We start from the raw sequence: 26843 nt of genomic DNA, 5'->3' as shown, positions 1-26843 counted from the left end.
ATACGTATAGTTGGTTGGGAAAGAGAATAGGAAAATGGACATGAGAAAAAACGAGAAAAGATAGTAGAGTGGAGAGAACCCCAAAGGAAGAGGATAGAAAAAGCAAAATAAGACATAGAAAGAGAGGACAAGAGGGGCAGGGGGGCACGCGAGAGAGCACGCCTTCTCAAACTGGAGCAGGGCTGCATTTTACCATTGCCCTGTCTTTGTACCTTTGCCCAAGCTGTTTCTCTGAAAGAAGTGACAGAGGAATGGCTCCAATCCATTGCCTCAAGGCATGATCTCCTTTGAGCACAGGGAGGATAATGCATCCAGGGCTCTGGCTCCGCAGTTCAGATTCCTCTGCCATTTTTTTTCATTTTGCATCTGTGCTGGTTCCTTTGTGACCCCAGCTGGCATTATAAAGAAATGAATCCTCCAAGAACAACTTGTGCACATTTCCCTGCAGAAAGTGGGAATGGCACCAGACAAACTGATTTGGAAATGAAACTCGTTAAGGCAGCCATTAGGGGCTTTATATGCTCTTTTGTCTTACTTGGCTGGAGAACTGCATATACAGAAGAAGCGTATATTTGGCCATCCTCAGCTATTCAGTATTGCAAAGTATTCTCATGAATAAGTAAGATGCTGGGAGATCTAAAGGAAATATCAGGACATATATTTTGATAAGTGCCCCGAAAATACCAGATCAAACAATACCATTGTTTTTTCTTATTTGAATATCAGGACAACCTGCTGACCGACTACTGATAGCCAGTACTACACCAGGGTGAGCAGCTTCCAGGCTAGTTCAAAGGCATCACTTGAGTTTTAAACCTTTTCAGCAGCTTAATATTTGAAGTAGCTCTGTGAAAAGATGGCGCTGCAGGCTGGGAAACCAGGATAGGTGCTTGCTTTGACCTTTTCTGAATTCATTTAAATTACTGCAACAGGATTAGTGGTCCAGACCTACACTCACGGTGTTCATCCTAAATTTGACATTATGAGCATTTGCACTTTCAATTTGGGGAGCAAAAATGCATGATGCAAGGGGACTATCTACACTGGAAAACATATTTACACATCTGTCTAAACTTTCCTTGGACAAATCTCTGGAGCCAGCCTTTTTATTACATTTTAATGAGATCTTATTTTAATAACCAAGAAATGACTTACAGGAGCACATGTAGAAATATTTTTGCATACCCTGTCTTGTACAAGTGTCTTTTTTGCATTAATCTTGTTCTCATGGCTTTCCAGTTAGCAGAGCTACATTTGGATTAAGGAGATAAGTACTATAATTTTTAAAGCTGGCAACCTTGATGAAATCAATTGCATTTCCATTTTCCTCTGCTCCCTACCCTTTGCCCCACCTTGGCTTATTAAGGCTGTAAAGGAAGAGCTGTCTTACCATTTGCCACGTCTAAATCTACTGCTACTGTGGTGAGTTGAGTAATAGTGCTGTCCATGAATGGTCCTAGGAAACGATAGCAACATTGTGATAAATAAGGTACTCCTGGATGTTGGAGCAGTACAGTCTGAAGAGCTCTCCTGGAGAGCAGTAAGTAATAGCAGAGCTCTCAGAATGGCCCTGGACAAACACAGTGCTCAGCAGCACCCCAGATGCCCTCTTGCATCTACCCACTTGTCTGTGTCAGCAGGAAATTTGTGTGTCTACTGATCTGGGAAACAATGGTATAGCAAAGTTAGACTACTAACTACATGACTCGTTGATTTACTTTTGTTATATTAATGGATAATTAAAATTATCTAGGTATTTATCTTTTCTGAGAAGCAAACATACCTTATAGTTGCTAAGACACCAAGCCTTATTGACCCAGACAGGCATGTGCTGAAACTCCCGTTACCATGCGTGGAGATTATGAAGATACAGACAGGGGAAAGCAGACCTTTTTGTGTCTGTTAGAGCTACGATGTCAGGAACTGCTACACTGGATTTTTAAATAATGCTGGCAGACAACAGGACCCAACAGGCATTGCTTTGGTTGATTTCCTTGAACTGATAAGAACATTGCTACAGTGGGGTGGGATAATATCTACCTTACTGGAGCTGTTTCCATCCAGATTACTGGTAAAGAATCGTGAAGTCACACCACATGAGAGAGTGTGGTAGCTTGGATTGGAAAAACAATGTACACTGCTGCTACCTTGAGATACATCTGGGAAGAAAACAAGTCATCACAAAATATTTTGGAAGCCATAATGATTCTTAAGAAACTGAAAACATGCTAGAGACAATCTTCTATAGAAAACTTTGCTGGAGTACTGGATGTTACAAAACTTCTGCAGTTGAAATCATCATGGTGTGAATTATCATGGTGTGAAGCTCTGGACTATTAGCATTAAATATAAGATAATAAAGCAAAATATTTAATTAATACAGTGTTATCTAATTGATGATCTTAAAAAAAAATAATTCCTGACAGTCCAGCTGCTTTGCAGGTGAGGGAAGAAATGCAAAACCCAGGAAATGCATGGTCTGCAACACAGTTTCTTCCTTAGTTTAAATGTGCAAGAACTACTGATGAAAATAACCCTTGCAGTTATGAAACAATTAATTAAAACTTTTTTCGTTACAGAAAGGTATATAATGTTAGAAATCCAAGTGCTATAAGCTTGCCTGGGAGTGTAAAACATTTTACATAGCTTTTTGTGAAAAGCCGTAGAAAAACAGAAAGCTGCAGCACTGAAAGGCAAACTTGGGCAGTTACAGCGTCATGCTTAGAGACATTTAACTATATCCTCACTTTAACTTACGATCACATTTACCAAACAAAATACTTTACCATGAAAGGCATCATATTTATACTGGCAGTTCTAATGAAAACATCAACCCTAATCTGGTTCCAGCTTAATAACAAGTTGATAAATACTTCAAAGTACCATCAGAAGAAAGGTTGGAAAATTGCAACTGAAGCAGCATCATTTAAACATCAAGCCCTGTAAGAAGGAGTAAATGAATGGGTTTTAATAAACCATGGGCTTAAATTGTAGGCAGAAAGGTTTGTTATAGGAAACACCTTCAAATGGAAATGGTAATGAAGTGCCGGGGTGGCTGCTTATCTGCATCACCAGAGATCTTTACTGCAGGTTGCCAGATGGGTGAGGAAGGACACGGACCCAGCTGGCACGCTCTGCAAGATGGGTGGACCCAGTCACCCTCAGCAATCTCTCCTTGCCCTCTGCCTTTGCATTCCTGCAAACATGCACTTTGCTGACATCTTGTGGAGATCAAGATTTAGCTTAATTTACTGCAAAATATCCCGTTTCAAATAAGTGGTTTTATCGGCAGGGTGTCTATTACATAAGTGCTGTGGCACGCAGCTGAGAGGAAACTGCACACGCACATGCATATCCGGCCGAGCATTTATTTTCTGCTGAAACATGCAGAGCAATTTCTGAGGTCAGCTCTATTTTGTAGTAAGTGCAGAGTCTTTTAGCTCTAGCCATTTTCTGAGGTTGTTGCTAACAAAGCATCTGAGAGATCAGGATGCGATTCCAGAACTAAAGTTTTTGTGTTTAACTTCTTTCAGCTAGCCTCTGCCCAGCACAGGAGCTAGGTTGCCAGGACTTTGCCATCTGCTTTAACTATAACTCTGTGATATTTGCAGTAGAATTAACAAGAAACAAATACCTCTTGGAGTCTGCAAACAAGAACTGGGGCTGGAACCCGAATGCTGCGATCAGCGTATGCCCATCACAAACACAGCTGCTCACAGAGAGCCTTGAACTTGCTAGTGAGGGATTGGCAGCTCACCAGGGGAGCAGAGCTCATCCACCCTCCTCACAACCTGCAGTCCCAGTTAAATATAGGCACTTGAAACCATGTGTTTCTGCTCTGTAGGTGAGTGTTGATGGCTGAGTCACACCAGCCCTCAGCTCTGCCTTCCCCCTCCCCTTATCTGTCAGGCCCTGGCTCAGCTGCAGGCAAGAAGGACCAGCTCAAAGAGGCACAGTCCGCTGCCTTTGCTGCAAGATAAGAGGGCCCATACCGATGGTTATTGTGAGCCAGCTGACACGTTACAAGTTCACACCCACCTTATCTGGCCGTAGCTTGTTTCGTGCACCTGAAATGAAGGAAAAGTCTAACAGATTGCCTTACTACTTAGCTCAGTGCTGAATTAATGAACCTGAGCTCGTACACAAGTCTGCATCACCAAAAATCTTTTCTTCCTTCATTGCATGCAGCACCATATACTCAGAAACACTCCTTCTACACAGTTCCATTTGGTCGATGCTTAAGTACCTACCCAGGCTGATTTACCTTGATAGCACAGTCCATTTTCTACACATTTATTCATGAAGCTCTTATAACTGCTGGCTGGAAATACATCAAATTCAAATCTAATGCTATCCCAGTTAAAAAAAAAACCCAAAAAACCCAACAACAACTCAACAAAAAAACAAACCCTCAAAAACCCATAAAACCCACTCTCTTCCCAAAGATTAGACTTTTATTCTGCTCTAAACAGTAAGCAAAGGCTTTAATGACTAAAAGAAGGGGAACTATTTAAATTGAAACAAAACAAAAAAACCCCAAAGGTTAAGGAGACCAGTCCTGTGAAGGGATCCATGATGGGAGAGCCCCTCAAGCCTGAGGCTGTGCTCCAGTGGAAGACCCCTGAGGTCTGGACGAAGGCCAGAACACTCTATCACTTGAAAGACTGAACTTCTGCCCAGAGTCAGGGCTGTGGTGTGAGGCGGAGAGCACTGGTCCCCGTCCTGCAGCAGCGGCAGCAGGACAGTGTAGTGTGGAATAAGTAAGAACTTATTAAAAAAGTTTATTATTATTATTAAAAAGGGAATAAGTAAGAACTCTGCAGTAAACAGAAACCCAGAGAGCTCAAGCTGCAAAATGGAACTGTTTTCTTCTTCTTTTTGTGTGGATCTTCTCCACCCATACAGAGTGTCAGTGGGGTGGCTGAAGACTCCAAGCAGGAGGGTTCACTCTGCCACCTCCCACTACACATCATCTGCAGATCATTTCTGTAAACGTCTTGTCTAGGCTGCAGGATCCATGACACTCTATTTGTGTCAAGCTTTTCTTAGGTTTTGGCTCTCAGCATAGGATTCATCCGTATCCGAAAGTTTGTTAAGACCTTAGTAAGACCTCAAGCATCACTTCAGCCCATAACCAAGTCTTTGTAGAAGTCCTGAAAAGAAATCTCTGCTGCTCTCCAGCACTACCACATAGTTTTCCCTTCTGTCCCCATCTCCTTGATTTAAACAACCTGCACTTTAAAATCTTTTGTTGGATGCAATGTACCATTCTCATTCTGGGGAGTACTATTTTGATTTCAGGCTTATTTGGGAAAGCGTGCTCTCGGATCCATGTGCTGTCATTAAGCTCTCCCAGCATGGGTGGTTTTCTTTCCCACTGGCTGCTGGGCAGATTGTGTGTTTTGTTGCCACATCCTTCATCCACAAATGCAAAAGAGTCTAAGGGCTGCCCAGGGGGTTCCCCTTCTTTATAATCTCTCTCACACATATGCATGGATTATCAGCTGAAGACGTAAAGACTAAAAACATCCTCCAGAAACAAATTAATGTGTTGGAAGAAATTACTGCCTCCAGTAGCTGGGGATCTGCGTATGTGACTATTCAGAAACAACAAGACTACCCTAACAAGAGTAAACAAGCAGAATAACAACAGTGGTGATTCAGGTTAGCCATAATGTTATAACCCATATAGGGCTGGATACTGCAGTCATCGTTAGGTGGAATTCTTGCTGAAGTCCATGGGTTTACATGGGATTATATTAATTGGACAAGTATGTCTGCATAGTATTCTGCCCTTAATCCAAATACAAAACTCCAGGTGACGGTTGAAATCCCTGTTACCTCTATGTAATACTGCTACTGTCCTTCAGCATCCTCTGCAATGCACAAATGCATACAGGCACTCATATGCACACATGTTGTTGTTGCCATCCAGTCATGCTATGAGTCTCCATTTCTTATCTGTGACCTTGTCTCAGTATCCATCTGCCCATTTTCTGCTGGGGAAGATGCATGTCAGCTCCTTTTGCTGTCTTTCTTCTCTATGGAAGCGAAAGGCTGAAAACAGCATTGGTAAGGCCAAAGCTGGGAAGTTTTCTGATGGGTAGAAAGTTTTAGTAGGAGAATGTACTTGAGGACAGTTAGAATTTGTCAGGGAGCTTTCAGAAGCCATTGTCTAGAATTTGTAAATGCCCTTCTAAAACAAAGACCAAAACTTGAAACAATGCTGTTACCTGCAGATAATTTATACTGAGCTGAAGATGAAGCAGTGTGATTTCTAACTTAGTCTTCTTCTGCAAGCTCAGACATCAGGGTTTTTCAAGGGGGAGGCAGGAAGAAAACTGTTTTTATGAACTCCAGAAAGAGATGGTTGACCCCACCCAGCTGCAGCTTCCCAAATGATAAAATTTATATGGCTCAAGGACTGCAAAATGAAAGAAAGAATAAAGAAAAGGTCCAATCTCTGCATCCCCATCACTGACTAAGATGAACAGGAAGGAAACATCACCCATTTTTTTTTTCTAGAGAAACCCATACAACAACAGTGACCTGGTACTGTTCGGGATTGCAAGGATCTGGTACTTCAGGTTTTTTACAAACTGAGCTGACACAGAGCAGCAATGCCACAAGGGCAAGAATTAAATTCACTGTCATTGCCCAAGGACCAAAATAGATCCCACATTCCATGCAACTGAAGGATGTGGTCCCTCAGATATTTATGAAGTATCCAGGAATTCAGCCATCCCCCAAATATTTTTTCCTCAACTACTTAAGTATCGTGTCATCAGGAGCTCTGGGATAGGTGGCTGCACCTGAAAGGAATGTGAAGAACATTGTATAGGGAGAGTTGCAAGGACAGCCCTGGGCTATCACTGTCTTCAAACATAATGGTTTCCCCTGTGGCTGAGGAATAAAGTCATCTGTCTATGTTAACTTTTAAGGATGAGAGTATCCTTTCTCAGCATTAGCCTTTTTTTGGAATTCTTGCAGAGTGTCAGACTGGGATACCATCAGGTCAATTGGGAAGTCTTGATTCATGGTAAAACACGGAGGAAAAACAACCAAAGAAATTTTGTTTCCTTGTCTGAAATGAGAAGCTCAGTTACTCCAGTCAGGAAGTTCTTACCTCAGCAACATCCCTCTCCTTATTTTGAAATTTGTAAGTTGTGACTCTTAAGCATGCTGGGTTATACGTACATTAACTAGAAAAGAACACAAATAAATGAGGTGTAGCTGGCTTTGTAAATGAATGGATAAAGTGCCAATATGAAAGAAACGGATTGCTGAAAAGTTCAGAACATTTTTCCATGCCAGCGGCTGTGATCTGCGCTCTTGGAAGTCGGAGCCTTGCTGCTGCTGAGATGTGCCACAGTTGTCTGTCACATGTTCATGGTCTGGCTCTTCAAATGATGTTGAAATAACAAATTTCAGGCCAAACTGTGCTGGCAACTAGCCAAGGATCAGATGAGCCCTCTCTGGCAACACTTTCATACATTTCTTACCCAAACGGGCAGCTTAGGCAAGAGCCTGCAAAGCTAAAATTAAAAAATAAGAGGCAATGGGAGGGGATCCAAGGCTGATTTCATCCCCCCGCCCCATCTTGTAGCTATGAGAAGAAGTAATGCTCTAGTACAGGTGTGAGTTTAGTCAGTGATGTTCAGCAGACAGCCCCTGATGTGTGATACGCCATTGCAGGAAACCAATGCCCCTGCTACGAGGGCTGAAGTCATGGTGCCATGGGAGAAGCTCCTTGGTTAAGTCCCAGCTGTAGCCTGGCACTAATATTATCGGCTCGGTGGGAGAGGCTCCTTCCAGGTGCATCCTCAGCAGGGAAGTCCAGAGTGAAGCTTCCAGCCGTGACACCCTGAGACAGCACAGAAGCCAAGGCAGAGCCAGCAACATGTGGCTGGGCCTTGTGCATTTAGACTAGAAAGCAGAAAGAAAAAGGCAATGCAGGACCGGGAAAGCAGAGCTGTTAGGCCAACCTCTGACTGTTTCAGGAGCTTGTACTGACTTGGACTTACAGTTTCAGCCGTTTAAAGGGAAGTGAAGAAGCGAAGTCAAAGGGCAGCTACCCCCGAGGAAATCCCCACTAGAGACTGATCAGAGGAAACAGGAAGGAAGTAAAGCCATTTCCCATCTGGCATCCTATCGGATACTGGCCATAGAGGAATGAAGAATGGCAGCGTTAAAAAAGAGATCACATCCTCCAAAGTTTAGCCAATCTGTCAACAAAAGCTGTCCTCCATAGCAGTAGCTGAAGATAGAAAGAAGCAAGAAATGTGATCTCAGTATGACATTTTTTTTAATCTTAAAGAGCTTTCCTCTTCTTCTCTCCTGCTTTCATCAGCTCCTGTGAAGAAAATTCACACCAGCTGTCTAGACAACAGGGATTGGTCTGCACACAGAAGAAAGTGAGAACGAACAGGACGCCTCAAATCACAAACCGCAACATAGACAAAAATAAAACCTTATGCTTGACCCAGTCAATCCCATTCCTCAAGCAAAAAAAGTCTCATTCTGATGATTTCACAAAGGGAGAACTCTGCACTGCTGTAGAATGCAGCTGATTTTAAAAATGGAGTTGATGTATATTCCATGCAGCATATTTCTTGCCTAGGTATATCCTGTATCGTGTTAAATACATTTTTATGTATAACGCTCCTTAAATCATTTGTAAGTTAGATTTGCTTTACTGTCCCTGTTAAGTGTTAAAAGATCGTAGTATTCAGGTGAAGAATAGAAGTGTCATTATTTTTGAGGCTCAATAACACATGTTATACATCACAGAAGCTTATATTTCCCCAACATACAGAAATATGAGTCTATATTTGATTAACATAAAAAGACCCTTACCAGAAAGTGAGTAATCTGTATTAGTCATCCTCATGGCTGGAGTATAAGATACACTTGGCATGTCATGGCCCTTCTCCTTCTGTTTCCGTCGATACCACACAAACAGTGCCAGCAAGACCATAATAATTAGAAGGAGAATAATAATTCCAATGATTGCTCCCACTGAGTGCCTCTCTGATCCAAGAGCAGGGCTAATTTTAGTGTAGGGGTTTAATTCTTCCATCATAAGAGCCGCTGTTAGAAGTAATTCATAACACACTGTAAATTGAATCCTGCATTTCATTTTTGAAATACTATTTTTTTAAAGCAAGTACATCATTGGAGGGGGAGAGAGATAAAGAGAGAGAGAGAGAGAGGGAGAGATTTTACAGACAGAATTTCACTGTACCTTGATCACATCGAATTCCTTTGAAGCCTGGACTGCAGTAGCAAGTACCTGTGACATGGTCACATGTAGCATTATTCATGCACTCACACAGTTGTTTGCAACCATAACCAAATGTTCCTGGAGAGCACTCTGGGAAGCCAAAGAAAAAGATTGAAAAGAATTGTGCTTTTTTTGGGGAATGGGTGAAATGATTGCTGTGGAAAATTCAGTAGAAGTCTCCCTGGTTTCAGTGTCCCTATGATAACACCCTAGTGTTAGATTATTATTATTTTAAAGCAGGAGATAAACGTATTTCATGTGCAATTTGGGGTATTACTTATTAAGCTGTAACTTTCTGGAAAAGCCGCACAAGACTTCAGAAGCATGAAACCAGTAATATGTATGGAGACTTTAAAAGGCTTGATATATATTACAAGTGTATAGAATTTAACAGGGCATGAGCTCAGAAGCTGTAGACAACATCTTGAAAGAGCAACAACTCTGTGTGTTTTTTTTTTTTTTCATGGGGGTGGTTGCAAAGAAAAGTTTTAATATTATTTTATATGAACATAATAGACTTTTACTAAACAAATCCCACATGCTTTCATACTTATCCCTAGTAGTGCTAGGAGATGAATATAACACTGTAGGTGGAATTACAGAATTGAGCACCTGAATGGTCTGATTTGCTCTGATTCTGTATTAGGATTATTAATACAGAAGGAATTTCTATCCTATCTTTTTATTTCTATCAAAGACAAAATGATTGAATGTCCAGATGAGAAATTTATTCATACAAATACCATGATGAGCTATTACAATACATCTGTAGGCAGCTTACTATGCTTCTTGAGGCACTATTCAATAATAAATTGAAAGAAACAACTTCTAGCACAGCCTACTTATTTCTGTGGAGAAGATGCATTACTGAATACATGCACACTTGCTATGATTCTTTAGAATACGTATTGTTTGTTTTAAGATGTGACTTCTTGTGTGTCATTGCAAATGTTTTGCATAGCATGACGATACCTTCCCAATGTCAGTGTCTAAGTAACTTCTAGCAGCCAAAATTTAATACTAGGTAATGAACAGTAGCTGGTATCTATCTGTATAATTATTTGCAGTGCGTATTAAAGTTGCATGTCTTTCTTTCATCTGCAGGTCCCAAAACATGGAAAAGTAAAATTATTACAATTAATGCTCTTTCTGATATTAACCTGTAGCCTACTTAAAATGAATAAGGCCTACCATTTTTGGACTACACCACAGAAACTATATCTGCATTTAGACATTTCATCAGCAATGAGATGTGGCTGCCCATTCAGCAGGCTTTTGAGAAGGAGGGAGTCTTAATGAAGAAATACTTTTAGATTAAATAATAGAACAACAAATAAATAAATACATTTGTAGTCTGGATAGAAAAGAAAGCCTCAGGCTTTGTACAGAGGTCAAATTATAAACCTAACTTCTTGTATAAAATCTGCCATGATGCAGTTCTGCTATGGAGCTTTTTAGTTTCCTACTTTATTTATGGTTGCAGTAAGGGTGTACACAAATTCTCAGTAAGTTGGCCACTTAAACAGTTACAGTGGCACCATATGTAATCCCCCCCACAGCATGCAAATTTGGTCCTGAGATACATGCTCTGCTGAATGCAAGTATGTGCAAAAAGCAAAGATGCTGATGAATTTAGTTATATGTACAAATACTTTCATAAAGATCCATGTAGTAAGCTACAGCTAATAAGCTTTCACTTTCAAACCTAGCAGGAGTGTCACTGTATTACCTTACCACCCAAAAAAGGAACAAAACCCTGTGGAATTAATGTCTTGGTAAGGTGAGATGGGTTTCACCCTGCATTTAGAATCCAAGTAAGTGAGTGAGAATTTTCTTTTGTATTACTATATTGGACAAACAAATAATTATTCAACTACAGCACATACAGTTTCCACTACCCTAATTCTTTATTCTTAGAATAAGTCATTTGGCACAGCATGCTAAATGTGCCAGCAAGACATTGACAACAATTACAGTAAGATATGCCAGTACCCTTGCAACATAATTGAAGTTCATTGTTAAACACTTGCTCACTACTCAAGTTAAACACAGATCCTTCCAAAAAGGGCAAGCAACATTTTTTCCCTTGATCTGATTTCATTGTAAAGATGAATCTTTATTTGGTCCATATCTCTACCATAATAACTTATGCAACAAAGCCCCAATATTCCTTGGAAGGCAGAGGGCAGAAAGGACTTCTTTCTTTTAATTCTTCTGTCCTCCTTTGTGCCTAGGAAGAAAACTGATGCTGCTGCTCACAACAACGTTAGCAAGGCATGATGCAGATTGTCTTTTTCTATTAATTAGGCACAAGTCATTCAGGAAGGCTTTATCCAGTCAGCACTGAGTGCAGTGACTTGCTTTTATCTCACCTAACTTCAGGCTGGGAATGGAAATACCTCATTTGCAGAAGATTCGCTGTATTTCTTTATGCTTAAACAGACTGTCTAGATTTCCAAAGATTCCTTCTCCCTGTAGACTATATAAGGTGCCTGGGGTTACTGTCTTGCTGACATCAAGACCTTATTTAAGAGCCTATTTGTGCAAAGAATTCTGAAATACACCCCCGCCTGGAGAACTAGAAAAATGAAGTCGTGTTGCTACTCACTTTGCTCACATTGTTTGCCCGTAAATCCAGTCCTGCACGTGCACTGGCCAGTGATGTGGTCACAGTCCGCTCCGTTCTGACACTGACAAACATTGGCACAGTTTTTTCCATAAAAAGCAGCTGGGCAACCTTTCAGGAATCAGAAGAAGGAAAGACTAAGAAATAAGCGGAGACACAAACTCAGATGCGTTATCAGCACAAAATATGGAGGCCTATAAATCTATGGATTTTCAGCCTCTGTATATTTAATAACATTTATTTGATCATCTGAATGCCGAGATACTACGACAGCCAATTTTCTTGAAGCAGTGTTTATCATATCTTACAGAACTGCCTCTTAAATGTTTCAGAAGACCGAAAACTTGACCCATCTATACAAACTACATTTTCAAGAAGTGAAAGAAGATGGCTAAACAGAAACTCTCTAAAAGGCCAGAGATCAATCCATTACTTGCAAGTGAACGAGCCTTCTTAAAAGGCTCACCAGAATTTGATCTCCTCTTTTGTAGAGTGCTGACAATTTGGCACTAGTAGGGTGAGAAATCTCAAATATTTTCCTAAATCAGACCACATATACTGGGGTTTTAACAAGCAGGGACGTAGACTGTGCAAATTCTGACAATGAATCAATAACCTAAATGATTGGTCCCTTCTTTATCAAGTGACACAGGCATAAAAAATCTTGAAAGCTTCAGAACTATTTTCTTCGGGGTGATGTGAAGTTATCACAAGTAAGAAGGAGGTGGTTTAACAGGGAAGGCTGCAATACTTGGAAGAGACACGAGGTAGCAGCACATGCTTTGACAGTTTCCCTGGCACAACAGTGTCTCTGAAAGGCTTACGCTGAGTGCAGTAGAGCCCCGTCCAACCATGAGTACATCTACATTCTCCATCGTAAGGGCTGCACATTGCTCCGTTGTGGCAGTTGCATGAATGAAAGCAATCAGGGCCCCAAAAACCAGTGGGACAAGCTATGAAAATAAAAGAGATTTGTCAGCTGACAAAAAAAAGCAATGATAGCGCATTAGGGCTGCGGAGGAACAACAATAAAGGGAAAACCTGTGAGACACCAGCAAAGGCAGAACTTCACATTGCAGAGCTTGGCATCGCTGCAGCGACTCCCTGACAATGACCGGCTCTTCCAAGCCAACGGTTGCTTTGCAAACCAGGGGCCAAGCTGCAGCCCCCCACGCTGTCGAGCCCTGGCACGGGGGTTTTCTTCCCCGTGTAGGTCGGGTGGCGGGATCAGGTCTTTGCTGCATATGTGCCCTGAGAACCACTGATACAGCGACGCTCAACACTACATTACTCTAAGTGCTCTAGCCACTCTCCCTGCCTCACTGGCATTATCTGTGAACACAATTTAGACAGGGCTTTAAGATATGGAGGTAATATAATTTTCTTTTTGATATTCTGGAATTCTTGCATAATAAAGCACAGCTATTCGTGGTTTACTTTTTTTTTATGCAATCAACTACTAAAATTACCACATTTATTTGAAGCATAGAGTGCTACTCAAATTACGTAAAAACGTAAAGAAAACTTCTTACGGTATGAATTCCCATCCACAAAATCAGATGGCTTTTGTTGATGGGGCTAATATTAAATTAAAGTCTCCAGGTCTATTATATATTTCAACAGGTACAATATTAATACATTTTTAAAAGTTATTTTAAGCCTCTCTCCAAAAATGAACGCAGTAAGTTACAGTTATTAGTGCCAGACTAAAAGATCCAAAATGATGATAACCCTTCAATATAACAACTATATTTTTGCTTTAAAAAGCACTTTCCATTGCTTCCTTTTAAAGACATGAATTAATAAGGCATGGTTCCCAGGAAACCTGAAAGTACAGAAACCGTGCCTATTTCCATGTATGCCATTGGCTCCAGTTCTGATGATAAATGCAAGTTTCTGGCATGTGACAGACATCTCTAAAGCTAGAATGAATAGCAAAAAAAACCTGCCATGACGTAAATCAAACAAAAGGTCACTGAACTCACACAATGTAAAGCTGAACAGGATTTGGCCTAAAGTATTCATGCTACAAGCAACCAGAAATACTTTCACAATGCCTTTGTAAGCCAGAGCTGCAGGGTCTGATGGTGTCTCCAGAACTGGCTCTGGAGTTGGAGCTAAAATTATCTCCTTTGCAGCTCTGTCTCCCGGTCATTCCAGGTTTACTGGTGCGGAGGGAGGTCTGACCAAAATAGCTCAGTACCGCGCTCGGGTACGCGAGGCCGGGTACCGACAGGAGCCTGGTGTGAGGCCAGGTTCACGCTGGGAGATTTATACTTTCTTTATAAGAAGGTAGCTGGGGAAACAGTCAGGTTCCCACTTTGTTCATCCAAAATACAAAGTAGGTATTGCCAGGTTCTTCTGCCTGCTAAACTGGAAATTTTTGTTGCTGAACTGGCCTGACTCACTCTGTAAGAAAAAACATCTTTTTTCAAGGTTAACAGAAACTAACAGTCATTTCCCAATTACATGGCTAAATATAATGAGGAATCTGTGGAGCCTTCTGTCTTTAATTCTTTTTTTTTTTTTTTTTTTTTTCTTCTATTTTTGAGTGACAGCAATATTCTGCCTGTGGAAGACACACAATAAAAGCAAAATTACAGCCGTCTGTTTTTATCCGATTCCTACTTTATCACTTGAAGTTTAATATATTTTACTCTGGAATGCTGTCTAATATGCTAGTTGTATCCTGAATATGAAGTAACATTTCTGAATGATAGGATATTGCTTCCCTCTGTGATCTATCTTCAATTAAGGGATGCTCTCAGGAAATGACACTTTGGGATCAGCAAATGCCAATCTTCTACCTGGGCAATTTTCAAGAAGAAATCCTCTATCCCTCCAAGCCCACATTGACTTTTACAATTAAATTACATTTAATAGAAATATTTCAGCTGCCTAATTTCTCAATTCTGGGGGCTTGCTACATGAAAACTTTTACTGGTTAATAATTTCTAATGCAATAGCTGAAAGAAAAAGATTTCAAAAAATAAATAAAAGGGAATCCAGCTAAAAATTAAAAGGGAGCATGGAGCTTTCTTTTCTGATAAGAACCTGTGACCTCCCTTTCCTGTAATAGAAGCTAGTAGCTGCTTCTGCAAATTCCAAATGCAGAAACTAATTCAAGCCAAAGCTAACTTATATTAATTAAAAGAAATAAGCTATAAAGAGAGTAAGGCACTGGCTGCTGTAGTACTTCAGAGACTTCACCAGAATCTATCTTTAACTTTCAGAAAACACTAAACAGGAAAATACGTTATTTTAAAGCAGAGGTGGAAAAATAACACTTTGCTTACTCTGAGAGCAGTCTGTCCCTATCCAGCCTGGAAAACACTGACACGATCCATCAACAGGATTGCACGTCCCGTTCTCAGTGCACTGACAGACCTCGGCACAGTTCTTCCCGTATTTTCCACTGGGACAGACTGAAAATATAAAGCAGTTTACTGAAGAGTCTTCATAATGGATATGAGGAAGTCATAGGACTTAACATTTAGCAATAAGAGATAAAAGTAATTACAACATTTTTCTTTACTGAAGCCAAATGGGCAAAATTCTTCTGTAAAGAAAGAATAGGCAGAAAGCATTCAAGTCCATTTTGTTTGCTTACATCCCAGGCATAAAAACAACAAGAAAAAGTAATTTCAAAATGAATTTTTTTTCGCTGGAAAATGATTACAATTATTGAAGGGTGTTATGGAAGGATTAAAAGAGGAAGAGAGACAAAATAGAGAAAAGGGGTTATTGGGAGGGGAAAAGAATAGTAAAGTTGAGGAGAGTTCAAAGAGTAGTAGCAAACACAAGAGGCTGGATCTGGAGATTCATGTGGGGACTTGGCCGAGGGGGTCCCTTGGTGCAAACCCTGAAATAGGGTTCTGTGCTGGCTCAGAGGATTACAACAACAATAAGAACAACAAAAGTAGGAAGGGAACATTCTACGCTATCAGCCTGCTGAAGAAGTCTCAAGAAGATGAAGCGCAAGGGGGACTCTTACTTTCAGATCTGTCACTAGAACCTAACTCCCTTGTGCTGTATGACTGACAATGACAGTAATAATGGACCAAAAGCTGCAAATCTTACCACTTGGTGTGATGGCCTGACGTACTAACCATGGGTATTGTACTAGGAGGCCAGAGCCCATGATATGGCCAATGGCAGATAAGCTTGCAAGAAGAGGCTGAAATAGCTGTTGTCCTTTCCTCTGCTATCCCACTAGCACCACAAAATGCATCATGTACTGTGCGGTGATGCAATATTGGGTACGCTGGAGTACCTACCTCATCACTGTCCTGGTTCCTTCTGGATCAAATAGTGGTGTGAGAGGAAGGTGCCTTTGCTACTAAACACACTAGGTTTTACTGAAGACCAACTTTCAGCAATGTTGGTGGGAGGCAGGCTCCCAGCATTTCACAGATTCAGATCATGCAAGCGGAGAGCAAACCAGGAGCAAGACTACCACTTCCATAAATATTTTTACCTTGTAAGTCTGGTGGAAGAATACTCCCACAATAAAGCACATATCCAATTGCTGAAACATCCTCTTGTCTTTTGTCATCTGTCTGCCTATTCCTCTCCAGTACCCCTTGCTGTACTAGGTGTTTGGTGAGGTTGCTGTACTGGTTTTGGCTGGGATAGAGTTAATTTTCTTCATAGCAGCTAGTACAGAGCCGGGCTTTGGATTTGTGCTGGAAACAGGGATGTTTTAGTTATTGCTAAGCAGTGTTACACAGAGCCAAGGCCTTTTCTGCTCCTCACCCCACCAGCGAGCAGGCTGGGGGTGCACAAGGAGCTGGGGGGGGCACAAAGCTGGGACAGCTGACCCCAACTGAAGCTGGGGGAAGAAGAAGGAAGGGGGGGACATTTGGAGTGACGGTGTTTGTCTTCCCAAGTCACCGTTACATGTGATGGAGCCCGTCTTTCCTGGAGACGATAGAGCCCCTTCCTGCCCATGGGGAGGGGTGAAGGAGTTCCTTGTTTTGCTTTGCTTGCATGTGCGGCTTTTGCTTTACTTATTAAACTGTCTTTATCTCAACCCACAAGTTTCCTCACTTTTTACCCTTCCGATTCTCTGCCCCATCCCGCCGGGGGGGAGCGAGCAAGCAGTGTAGCTGCTGGCTGGGCTTAAGCCATTAGAGTTGCAAATGTGGTTTCCAAGGATTAAATATATATTTGACTGAGAGCTATTAAACATATGTGCTGCATACTAACAAAATCAGCATCTATTCCTGTTTGTCCACCTAGCTTACTCCTGAAGTTGGAAGAAAAGAAACTCGAAATTTTTTTCAGAGTCATCTTATAACAGCCTAGGCACAGTGACATAAAACTAATAGACACGTAGATCTTCAACCTCCCACTAAATTATTGGAAATCTTTAACGTTAAAGTTGATGGAAAGCTCTGCTCAGTAATGAATGAAATGTTTAATTCCTATGCTCTTATTGGCTGTGTTCCCTGACAAAAACAGATGTATTTTCAAAACAAGATAAAACATACGGTCCATCTTTGCAGAGAATGTAACAGATGGAACTGGACTTGTATCCTGGTAAATAATAGCGATGTCAAAAAAGTGATTAAGGCACTTCCCTGAATTATGCAACTGTTTTACCACTTCAGCCACTCTCAGTTTCTCATATGTAGTCTCTGCAGGTGACCTCAATCTATCCTCACTGTGAATCAACCACAGATTGAAATCCTGAGCTGCAATTCATTTGCTTTTATACAATATGTCATCCTCTACTTTTACTATGACAGAAGCCTAAGAATGTGCATACTATTGTTTTCTGCATGCATTTCTATATACTACAAACTTATCTGTAGGAGTGGATAAAGTTGGTTTTGGCTTTCAAATTATGTGCTACACAGAATAGTTCTCTGACTGAAAAGAGATAAAACTAAACACAATATACAGACACAATGAAAAGAACAATACACAGGCACAAAGAGGAAGACAGAGAAGGAAAGAAAAGCCCTCATATCACAGAAAGCAAAAACTAAAATTATCTATCAGCCTAGGTTCTCATACTTGTTACACCATTATTCAGTTCCAATGCTCTATATAGAGCAGTTCAATGTAATATTTTTATTGCACCTTTAAGATGGAGATAGCTAACATCACTTAAATGAAAGCTGGATTTTTGTATATGTACAAAAAATAGTTCTCAAAAGACTTAAAACAGGAGTTGATTTACACTTGAACATGGAATACTAATGAATCAGGAAAAGATTTGTGATCCAAACACTGATGCTGACAAATGCAACAGGTCATACTATATAAATGGTATGCTTTGGTTCCACACAGTGAGAGCTAGCAGAGGGGTTCCCACTGTGTGAGCACCTCTTGTCTCAGTGAAATAGTATGATGCCCTCCAGAATGTCAATGCAGAAGGATTACAAAACCAACACTGCCAAAATGGTTGTTCTCATTAATTTAAGTAACCTGGTTGTGGATTGACACAGTGAAGCTCTTGGAAAGATGTGAGATCCAAATACAAGCACTTTTTCAAGTGTCTCAAACATTTTTAAACAGAGCTGTGAAGTAAGGACTAACGCTGCTTTCTTCAGGAGCAATCTGATTGTACAATGCAGATAGTGATGTTAATTAGCTATAAAAACTCTGAAGTGGGACTCCGAAAGTCCCTGTGGGATGTCAGGTGTGTTCTAGCAGCGATAACAAGTTATTATCAATCCATCTTGCTACATGATTCTGAAAGATATTGATAAAAGAGCTGCTTAGCTGTTTGCTGCTCAGAGTCCTTAGCACAATCATGTCAACCTGTGCAATTTCAGAGGTTACATAGCTCCTTGCACGCACGTGCTGCTGATGGAAGAATGTTCCCGCTGCCAGCAAAGAGGCAGCACAAGGAGATGAAAATTCAAAAGTGAAATCTTCGTTTCACATTTTTCTAATGCAAAACATTAATTAGCATTTTTTTTTCTACAAAATAAAGTTACATGCTAACTCATTATGACAAACTGCAACACAAATTGATTTTAATTAGGACATGAATATTTTAAAATTAATTTGCTGGATAGATCAACATTTCAAAGTAAAACCAGAAGTGCTGAACATCTGAGCAAAAATAAAATAGTTTTCTTAAGAGGATAATTAGCCCTGCTTACGCTTTGAAATCTGGCTAACTTTTCACATAAAATGGACAAATTCACTGAAATATGCTCATTTTAATAAATTAATTGGTATAATATTTAGTTGACTATACAGCACAGGAAAAGGGAAACATGGTTATACTTAATCTATGTTTAATGATTTTGCATAAGTGCTGTCTGCAATTTCTAACTTACTGAAATGCAGGTCATTAAAAAGTGTCAGTTCAATTTTTTCAGGGGTGGTGACTTCACCAGGGCAGCAGCCGTTATGAATAATCTCTTTTAAATCTGTATGTAGAAAATACCCACAGTAGTACCCAATAACTGAGACTCTGCAGAATACTGTAATGATTTCGCGGGCATTTTTTGGATAAGACTGAAAATTAAACCTATGGTTAAAAGTGGACTAACTTTCAACGGTACATAAAGGTGATGGACATTAGGGGGAGTTGAAGCTACTCTTCACCTGTGAAAATTAACTCACTTTCCCTGCCACATTGCAAATTTTTCTGTCTCCTGCGCTTGTGTTTGGGTGCACATGATTATAGCTATTCCCAGTCAGGTCCCAGATGTTGTAAATAAGGTTCCATGCATTAACTGAGTGTTTGGGTTTGTGTACCTGAGCTGGCCTTTACCTTGACTGGTATCTAGACTTTTTGCTGAAAAAGAGTGCATGAAAATACCATCGACATTTAGGATATGATAGGCTTAGCAGAAAGGAAAATGAAACCATTGGATGGCTGATATATTTACAGCAGGTGTCTCATTCCATATTCATTTCAATACAGAGCAGCAGACCTGCTTTATTTATGAAAGCAGGAGCACATCAGATTTACAAAAGGGTGACTAAGTACCTATTTGCATTTTCCCTCTGAAGTAAAGAATTGCTTGTGATCTAAACTGCTGAAACAAGGAAAAAAGGCAGGAACCTTGTGATTGGTCTTGCTGCAAAGTCACAGACACAGGAATTTAGGAAAAGAGGTGGCATTTGGAGGTCTTGGGCTCAGTACCTTGGTTGCAGAGAGCGCCAAAGAATCCAGGCAAGCAGTCGCAGTGTCCTGACACGTGGTGACAAGGCCCGCTGCTGTGCACACACTGAGGGCATGGCTGGCTGCAGTGGTGTCCGTAAAAGCCAGGGGGACAAACTGAAGACCAAACAAAATAAGCCGTCACAGGTTTTCAGAAGATTTCTCATTGCTGAGAGCTTGAAAATTCTCTCTCGGGTTTAATCCCAAACCAATATTTCTTAATTTATAAAAACACGATTTTGTAAACAGCTGAAATGATGAAGCCTGTTGGATTATTCCATGTCTAATAACGTGTCAGCTCTGAGTAAAACTGCTCCCATAGTTCAAACATTCATACCATCCTACCTCATGTAAGTCCTTGGCTATTTAATAATACAGCAGAGCTTTCTCAGAAGCCTCTCTCTTTCAAGACACTAATTCGAGTCTATCTCTAGCCTGCTGCAGCTAAACTCTTTTACAAAATATGGGAGTTTAAGATGTTCAAAACTTCATAGTCTATTGGCAGATATGGTTAAAAACAGATATTCCAAAGTTTTTAAAATAGATAGGAAGAGAAACACTCACACACATGTACGGACAACAGAAACTCAGAATGCCACTTCCTGTGGAAATTAAGCTGAGAGATCAGAGCAGGTGTATTAGAAAACTCTCGAAATTTTAAATCTAAACAGATATGTCAAAAGCTGATTTCTAAACACATGAGATGCAATACTCGTGTTCAATTGGGACAGTCAGTTTATACATGTCATTGCAGGAGCAGCATCCATCAGTGATGAACAGGATCTAAAAATGGTAATTACGGTAACAGCATACAAAATCACCTACTTTGCATCAGTAATCACACCGGATAGCTGAGTAAACTTGTCATGAACCGTGTGCTTAATTTGCTTAAAACCTGGATTGAAATTATTATAGAATTTGTACTTAAGGTATAGTACCAAGATTATGTCTCAGTATCTCTTATAAACGCATATTGTCACTTCTAAGCACACGTAGAATGAAAAACCATCCACTGTCCAAACATTCACTGTGATAGATGAGCACAAAGAAATGTTAAATTGCAAGTAAGTAACTGTAAAAATTTCTTTATATGTTTTTATTTTTACTCCTGTGATTCTCTGTTATATAGTTCTGGCTCAGTGGTTACTATATCATGTCCGTTCTATTTTTTCATTGAATGAGAATTTTTCTCTTGGTCTGTATGTTCACAGAGGGTGTCAGGTTCTTACATTACTGCAGATTTCCAGCTGGAACTTAGCTGACAGGCTTGTTGATGATGCACTAGCTATAAAAGAACCTGGATCATTCCTGAAGACATTTCTGCAGGCCTAAGAGCAGTAAACTATCCCGGTGCCTCGTAATCCTGATCACACAGACAGAAGAAGCTGGCTGAGTGTCATTTTCAGTACTGCCCTTTACAGGCTAAATTCTGTTTCTCAGTGAATTTCCAAGAGAAAACTGGGAATTAATCTGAGAGCAAACTTAGCAAGCTAAAGCTACCTTCACCTACAGAGGTGTCTGCTTCACAAGGTAGTCCGGATCCTGAATCCTACAGAAGAGGTGGAAGCAAGCTGAATTCCCTGGCTGTATGTTCACAGAGAGGCATTTCAGCAACACGAGGCAATAGAAGAAGAATCCACAGGACTCCTCTGTTGTCACCCCAGGGGGTAGGAAAATTTATCCCCATTAGGTCCTTAGCAAATGTCCTCAGGGAGCAGCCTGATTACTGGAGTTGCAAACTGGGGACGTGGTTTGCCTCTGTAGCCTATATGCCATCAGCTGATAAAACTAAGCAGGTTTTTTTTTTTCATCTCAGAAAGGTCAGAAACTATTAACTCCTGAAAGTTTTGTACTCTTAGGGTTTCAAATTTGTAAAACAATTTCTTCCCTGATTCCCTGAAGCTCTGAGCACCACATTTTAGCCTTGGAGAGAGGTTTTACAGCTATATAGATATGCTGAAGCACCTGGAAATTGGGGTTTATAATGGAAATGCTTATAGGCCATTAAGTACAGCAGTGCTAGAGGTCATCGTTATAATGGCTTTAAATAAAAACTGTCAGCTACAAATTATTTTTAGAGATGAGTGTGTTCTAGTGTCAAGTGTAACTGGTGAAATCAAAGGGGATATATGAACTGGGCATGCAGAATGTCTTACAGGAAAAACAAGAGCTGTTGCAAAAAAGAAAGCCAAATCCATTTCTTGTTTACACAGGAGGATGGTTGCGTGTAGTTTGGATCAGTGAATAAGGGTCCCTAAGGGGCAAATGCAGCTTCCCAGATAAAGCAAATGAGAGGATTTTTATCTGCTCAGCACATTTTAACATGTAGTAGCAGAGCATCAGACAGGAACTATTTCAGGCTGCTGTGTTTCTTTTTGTGACATATAAGAAAACATTGTCTTGTTATTTTGATACCCAGCGCTCATCCACTTGTCATTATGTGATGGGTCATAGCTGACTCTGTTTAATAAGTATCTGATAGTTCACCAGCACTTAACTGTAAATCAGATTTTACCCAGATCCTGCCAAGTTTGGTATGTAAATGTGTTGCTCCCTCTTTCAGGTTACTTGTGGCCTCCAGGTGCTGTGGAAGGCCAGGAGAAGAAACACAAGGCACAACTCAATGCATTAAAGTCTTGACTTCTTGATCAATAAGCATTTTTTAGGCTAACTTTTGCCCTTAGGAAGACATGAGCTAAAGCAGCTCAGAAATCTGTGTCTCTGTCTGGTGTCATAAGTGATCATTTCTACCTGCTTTCCTTCTGGCACCACATCTACGGAAAATCTTACTTCTCTGGCACAAGGGTCCTCTGTATCCTGGTGCACAGTCACAGGTGCCATCCTCTGGGGAGCAGGATCCCCCGTTCTCGCAGTTACAGGAGATGGAGCAGTTTGGTCCCCAGCGACCCTGGGTGCATATATTGTCACAGTGGATGCCTAAAGATGTAAAGGTACACGTTAGGTTTCACACAGCTTACTCTGCTTGATCAAAGAAATGTGTGGCTGGACTGATACCTCACACTACATCACAGAGCAAACAAGGGAGCCCGGAAAGGAAATAGCTATGCTTTTATCTGCTTAATAAAGTGAAAATTAGGAAAATGCCAAAGAGGTGAATTTTCTAGGTGTTAGTGGGCTCCTTTTCAGTACTTAGCACCATTAAAGAAACCCTGCATGTCATCTGAGAGATGAAGGTCAGGAATTGCTTTAAAGTCACAAAATATCTCAAATAACTGGTCTGGAAAGATGCAGTTGATTGAAGTCTGATTACTTAACCGTGGTGAGTCGAAAAACTGAAAAAAGAAAAATCAGGTGTTCTGCAAAAACCTGTCCAGTATTTGGGTTCTTGAACATATGTAAATTCAGTCCTATGCTGTGTGTTGTTCACTTCCTGGCTTAAAGCACTGTGCTCTGGGTTATTATGCACATACCCCACATCCACCCAGAGCTCTCTGAGTTTGGCGTTAATGAACCGAGTTCTGATCTAGCAAGCAGCCATATGTGGGCACAGGCCGATCATTTGCATGTTAAATGGCGACTGAGACCTGCCAATCCAGCTCCCAGTGATTTCCAGGGTTGTTGTTTGATATTTATTATTATGAAAAGCAAAGATTGGAAACACCAAAAGAAGCACACAGCCAGAAAGATCAGCATGAGGCTTCTGGCATTGTTTCAACTGGTGACTTTTTAAACCAACCTTGTGCCACGGCTTGTTTCACATAAATGTAATCTAAGGATTTGATTCTGCACACCATTACTTGTTTGAGAGGCTCTTACTCCACTGGGCTAAGACAGTACCAGTACCTGCAATTAGCAGAGCTATTTGCACGATCAAGGGCTCCCTGGATTGAAAAAGGTTTGCAGGATCATGAACTAAGAGAGACATTAAGCACTGCCAGCTGCAGGGAGTGGCATCAGCAGCAGCGCACTGTAGATACTGATAATAACAGAAAAAATGAATCACAGACTGGCTTGAAAAATTTCCTAACAACATTCCCACACCAGGTGCCTTGCAACTGCGCCACCAAGATTTGATGGTATACACATGCCCTAGCTAGACTTTCAACATGAAGATGTTCTTTATCATCCATGCACATGTCCCCACTGCATAATGGGATAAATGCAGACGGGGGCTCTGAGAGCCCCAGCCTCAGCCAGAGGTCGGATTAGTGCACCGCTAAGGAGAAATACAATCCTAAGTAATTTCCTCCACCTCTGATAACTTCATCTGGATGCTACAGGTAATGGACTGTATTTGTGAAGCTGTGATCTGTGCAGTCACCAAACTTTGAGGATTATTAAATCAGCTAAAGTAATTATAAACACACTTACAGTGCAGTTTCAAGTTGGTTTTATAAATCTCTGAAGTTAATACAGTAAGAAATACTGCAGAGCCAAAATTTCCCTTTTCTGAAGATTAATCACACAATTATACTGTCCCTTCCTAGAAAATCTTAACCAAGTTTGGCAAAAGTACAGTTTGAAATGGGGTTTCTAGTAATACATGATCATAGCTTTATTTATAAAGAGGCATGGTCCATGCTGTAGAACTTAATAAAATGCACATTAAAATACAGTAAAAACATTAATACACGCTCAATCCCTTAATATCTAAGTAAATAAATCTGAAAAAAAGGAATGGAAAAAGAGACAAGGAACATTTGTATTAGTAAAATCAAGTAAAAAGGATTATTTTAATACAATCTTCCCTACTCCCTTTAAAATCAAATAAATCCCTGGATTACTTAAACAGTAAATGCTTTGTGTGTGCATTTATGTAATTCATCTGCAGTACTCTGTAATTAAAAAGTCATACAAAAAATCGCAAATAAATGAATGCATTTCATATTTATACATAGATATATATGATCATTTATAGTTTTGAGAGTTCCAGTGTGAGCTCCCAGAAATGAAATTCAGACACAAATGTAGAAAAATGTGCATCTTTTCCTCCTGACTGCAGCATTAAAAATACAATTCTCTCATTGTGAATGGGATATTTATAAATGGAGACAATTAAACAGCATTCTTTCTTGTCTCTTTTGCCAAAGTTTGGGGAAGAATGACATTGACTCCTTTCCCTTGAAAGGTAGCTGAATTAGAATGCCATGGCTGTTCCTTGCAGCAGCAAAGTCCTTCCTTTAGTAATGAATAATGAGGGATGTCTTCCCGCTCCTAACGAAGGCAATGAGTCATTGTGAAGCCGATTGTTGTAACGAAATGTAAAGGGGGGAAGAAGAAACCTTCTAGAAGACACCGATACCCATTACAGCAGTTATTTATTTATAAATCTTCAGAAGACAACTGAGAAGGTGCCGCAATCAATTTTTATTACTTTATATTACTCTAAGTTAAATCTCATGGAAGACTTCATTTTTGGAGGCTCCTACATATATTGAATTGCAAATGTAAATGAGAAGTTAAAATTGCATCTGGACATGCATGTCTTATGGAACCGGGCTAAAAAAAGCACCTTAATTTTACAATTCCCTAACTCGACAGCATACGAAGGGGGAGTCCGTCCCTCCCAGCTACTTTACAATTGGAGTCAGTGAAGCAGCAAGCTTCTTCAACGTAAAACTTTAATATTTACTTAGGAACTTGCTGGTGAACATGTCTGATAAGCAATTAGTTTTCAATTTCCAGAAATATAAAAAATGCTGAAGTTGGCACATCTCTGTATTATCTCATGTTACAACCACAGATTCCTAATTTATGAACAAATTCCTTGTTTCACAAGCATGATGTAGAAATTAGAAAGACAACTATCAGAAGAAGTCCTTGAAGCTGCAGGAAGCAGTTCTATACATAAACTCTATTGCCTAGATACCAGGAAATTATCTTACTGCCTGAGGCTGTAGTTCACAATTGCTGATACTAGTATGAAATTACACTTCCAAGACCTTCTTAAACAATGTTCTGGGGGTGAATTGTAAATGAAATTCACATAACTTACATAAAATTGTAGTTATCCACTGTACGTGGGCAAAGGACATTTGTACTCTCGTGCAGTAACCCAGAGACAAGGTTAAGAGCAGAATCCACTGTGGCTTTTAATTCAGCCTGTGAACCAGCAGCCACAAACCCTCCGTGTCCCAGCGTGGATTCGGGTTACTGGATTTCTGCAAGCACTATCTGCTCTCCAGTAGGATTTCCACTGCTGTCCTTTGGACTGCTCTGTCTATGGAATTTAGTTGACAGTCCCAGGAGTGGCTTCACTCCCCCTTCCCCACCACCCTCTTCCTTTGCACAACCAGTGGGTAAGAAAAACAGCACTAAGTGCCTGAATTGCTGTTGTGTATGTTGTGAAAAACACAATCTGGAATGAACTGAACCCACCAGAGCAGTCATGACTGCACTCTTTTAACGGACAACTGCATGGGAGAGCTGTTCCAAGCTCTTTCTCGTTAAGGGCCCTTCCAGGATAGTTTACTACCAAGTGGCAAAACAGCTGCTGTCTGGGACATAGGGAGTATCTGGCGCGTCTTAAGCACAGACTTCTCGTGGGTGAAGCAGTTGGGTTGTGCAGGGATCTTCCAATGTAAAGCTAAGATGGTATCTTGATAAAGGAAAGCGACAGGGATAGAGGTAGAGGAGGAAGCGTGTCTGGCAAGAGCGTTGGCTGACAGAAGCTTGTACAGTCACGTATGCTTTATGGTAATAATATATATCATATCTTGTAGGCCAGTTCTGCTACACAGTGGCTAGAGAAGTGTGTGCCTGGTGACTCAATATAACATAAGCTTGTGTCTGGCTTACATGGAGCAGCGTAAATTTTTACCAGATGAAGTCAGTTCTTTGTA

At 40.5% G+C, this 26843-nt stretch overlaps 1 protein-coding gene across 11 annotated transcripts in view; it reads right to left on the bottom strand.

Moving 5' to 3' along the window:
• MEGF11 (multiple EGF like domains 11) overlaps positions 1-26843 on the bottom strand; it is a 283406-nt gene that overhangs the window by 22708 nt on the left and 233855 nt on the right. For 5 of the 11 annotated variants that reach the window (XM_032994322.2, XM_032994321.2, XM_032994324.2 and 2 more), the window contains 8 exons: positions 22831-22977; positions 20023-20157; positions 15206-15334; positions 12734-12862; positions 11892-12020; positions 9245-9373; positions 8857-9090; positions 2041-2159 (listed from right to left, as the gene is read on the bottom strand). In XM_032994322.2, coding sequence (XP_032850213.1) covers positions 2041-2159; positions 8857-9090; positions 9245-9373; positions 11892-12020; positions 12734-12862; positions 15206-15334; positions 20023-20157; positions 22831-22977 — 1151 coding nt within the window. Of the gene's footprint in view, positions 1-2040; positions 2160-7946; positions 8258-8856; positions 9091-9244; positions 9374-11891; positions 12021-12733; positions 12863-15205; positions 15335-20022; positions 20158-22830; positions 22978-26843 lie in introns of those variants that run through there. The other 6 variants (XM_032994325.2, XM_032994326.2, XM_032994327.2 and 3 more) reach the window with 2 other exon arrangements.

This window comes from Tyto alba, unplaced genomic scaffold, assembly GCF_018691265.1.
Source record: "Tyto alba isolate M040663 unplaced genomic scaffold, T.alba_DEE_v4.0 Super-Scaffold_41, whole genome shotgun sequence".
In the NCBI taxonomy this organism is placed as follows: Eukaryota; Metazoa; Chordata; class Aves; order Strigiformes; family Tytonidae; genus Tyto; species Tyto alba.
The sequence above is the reverse complement of the archived record's forward strand: the minus strand, read 5'-3'. Positions and strand labels throughout refer to the sequence as shown.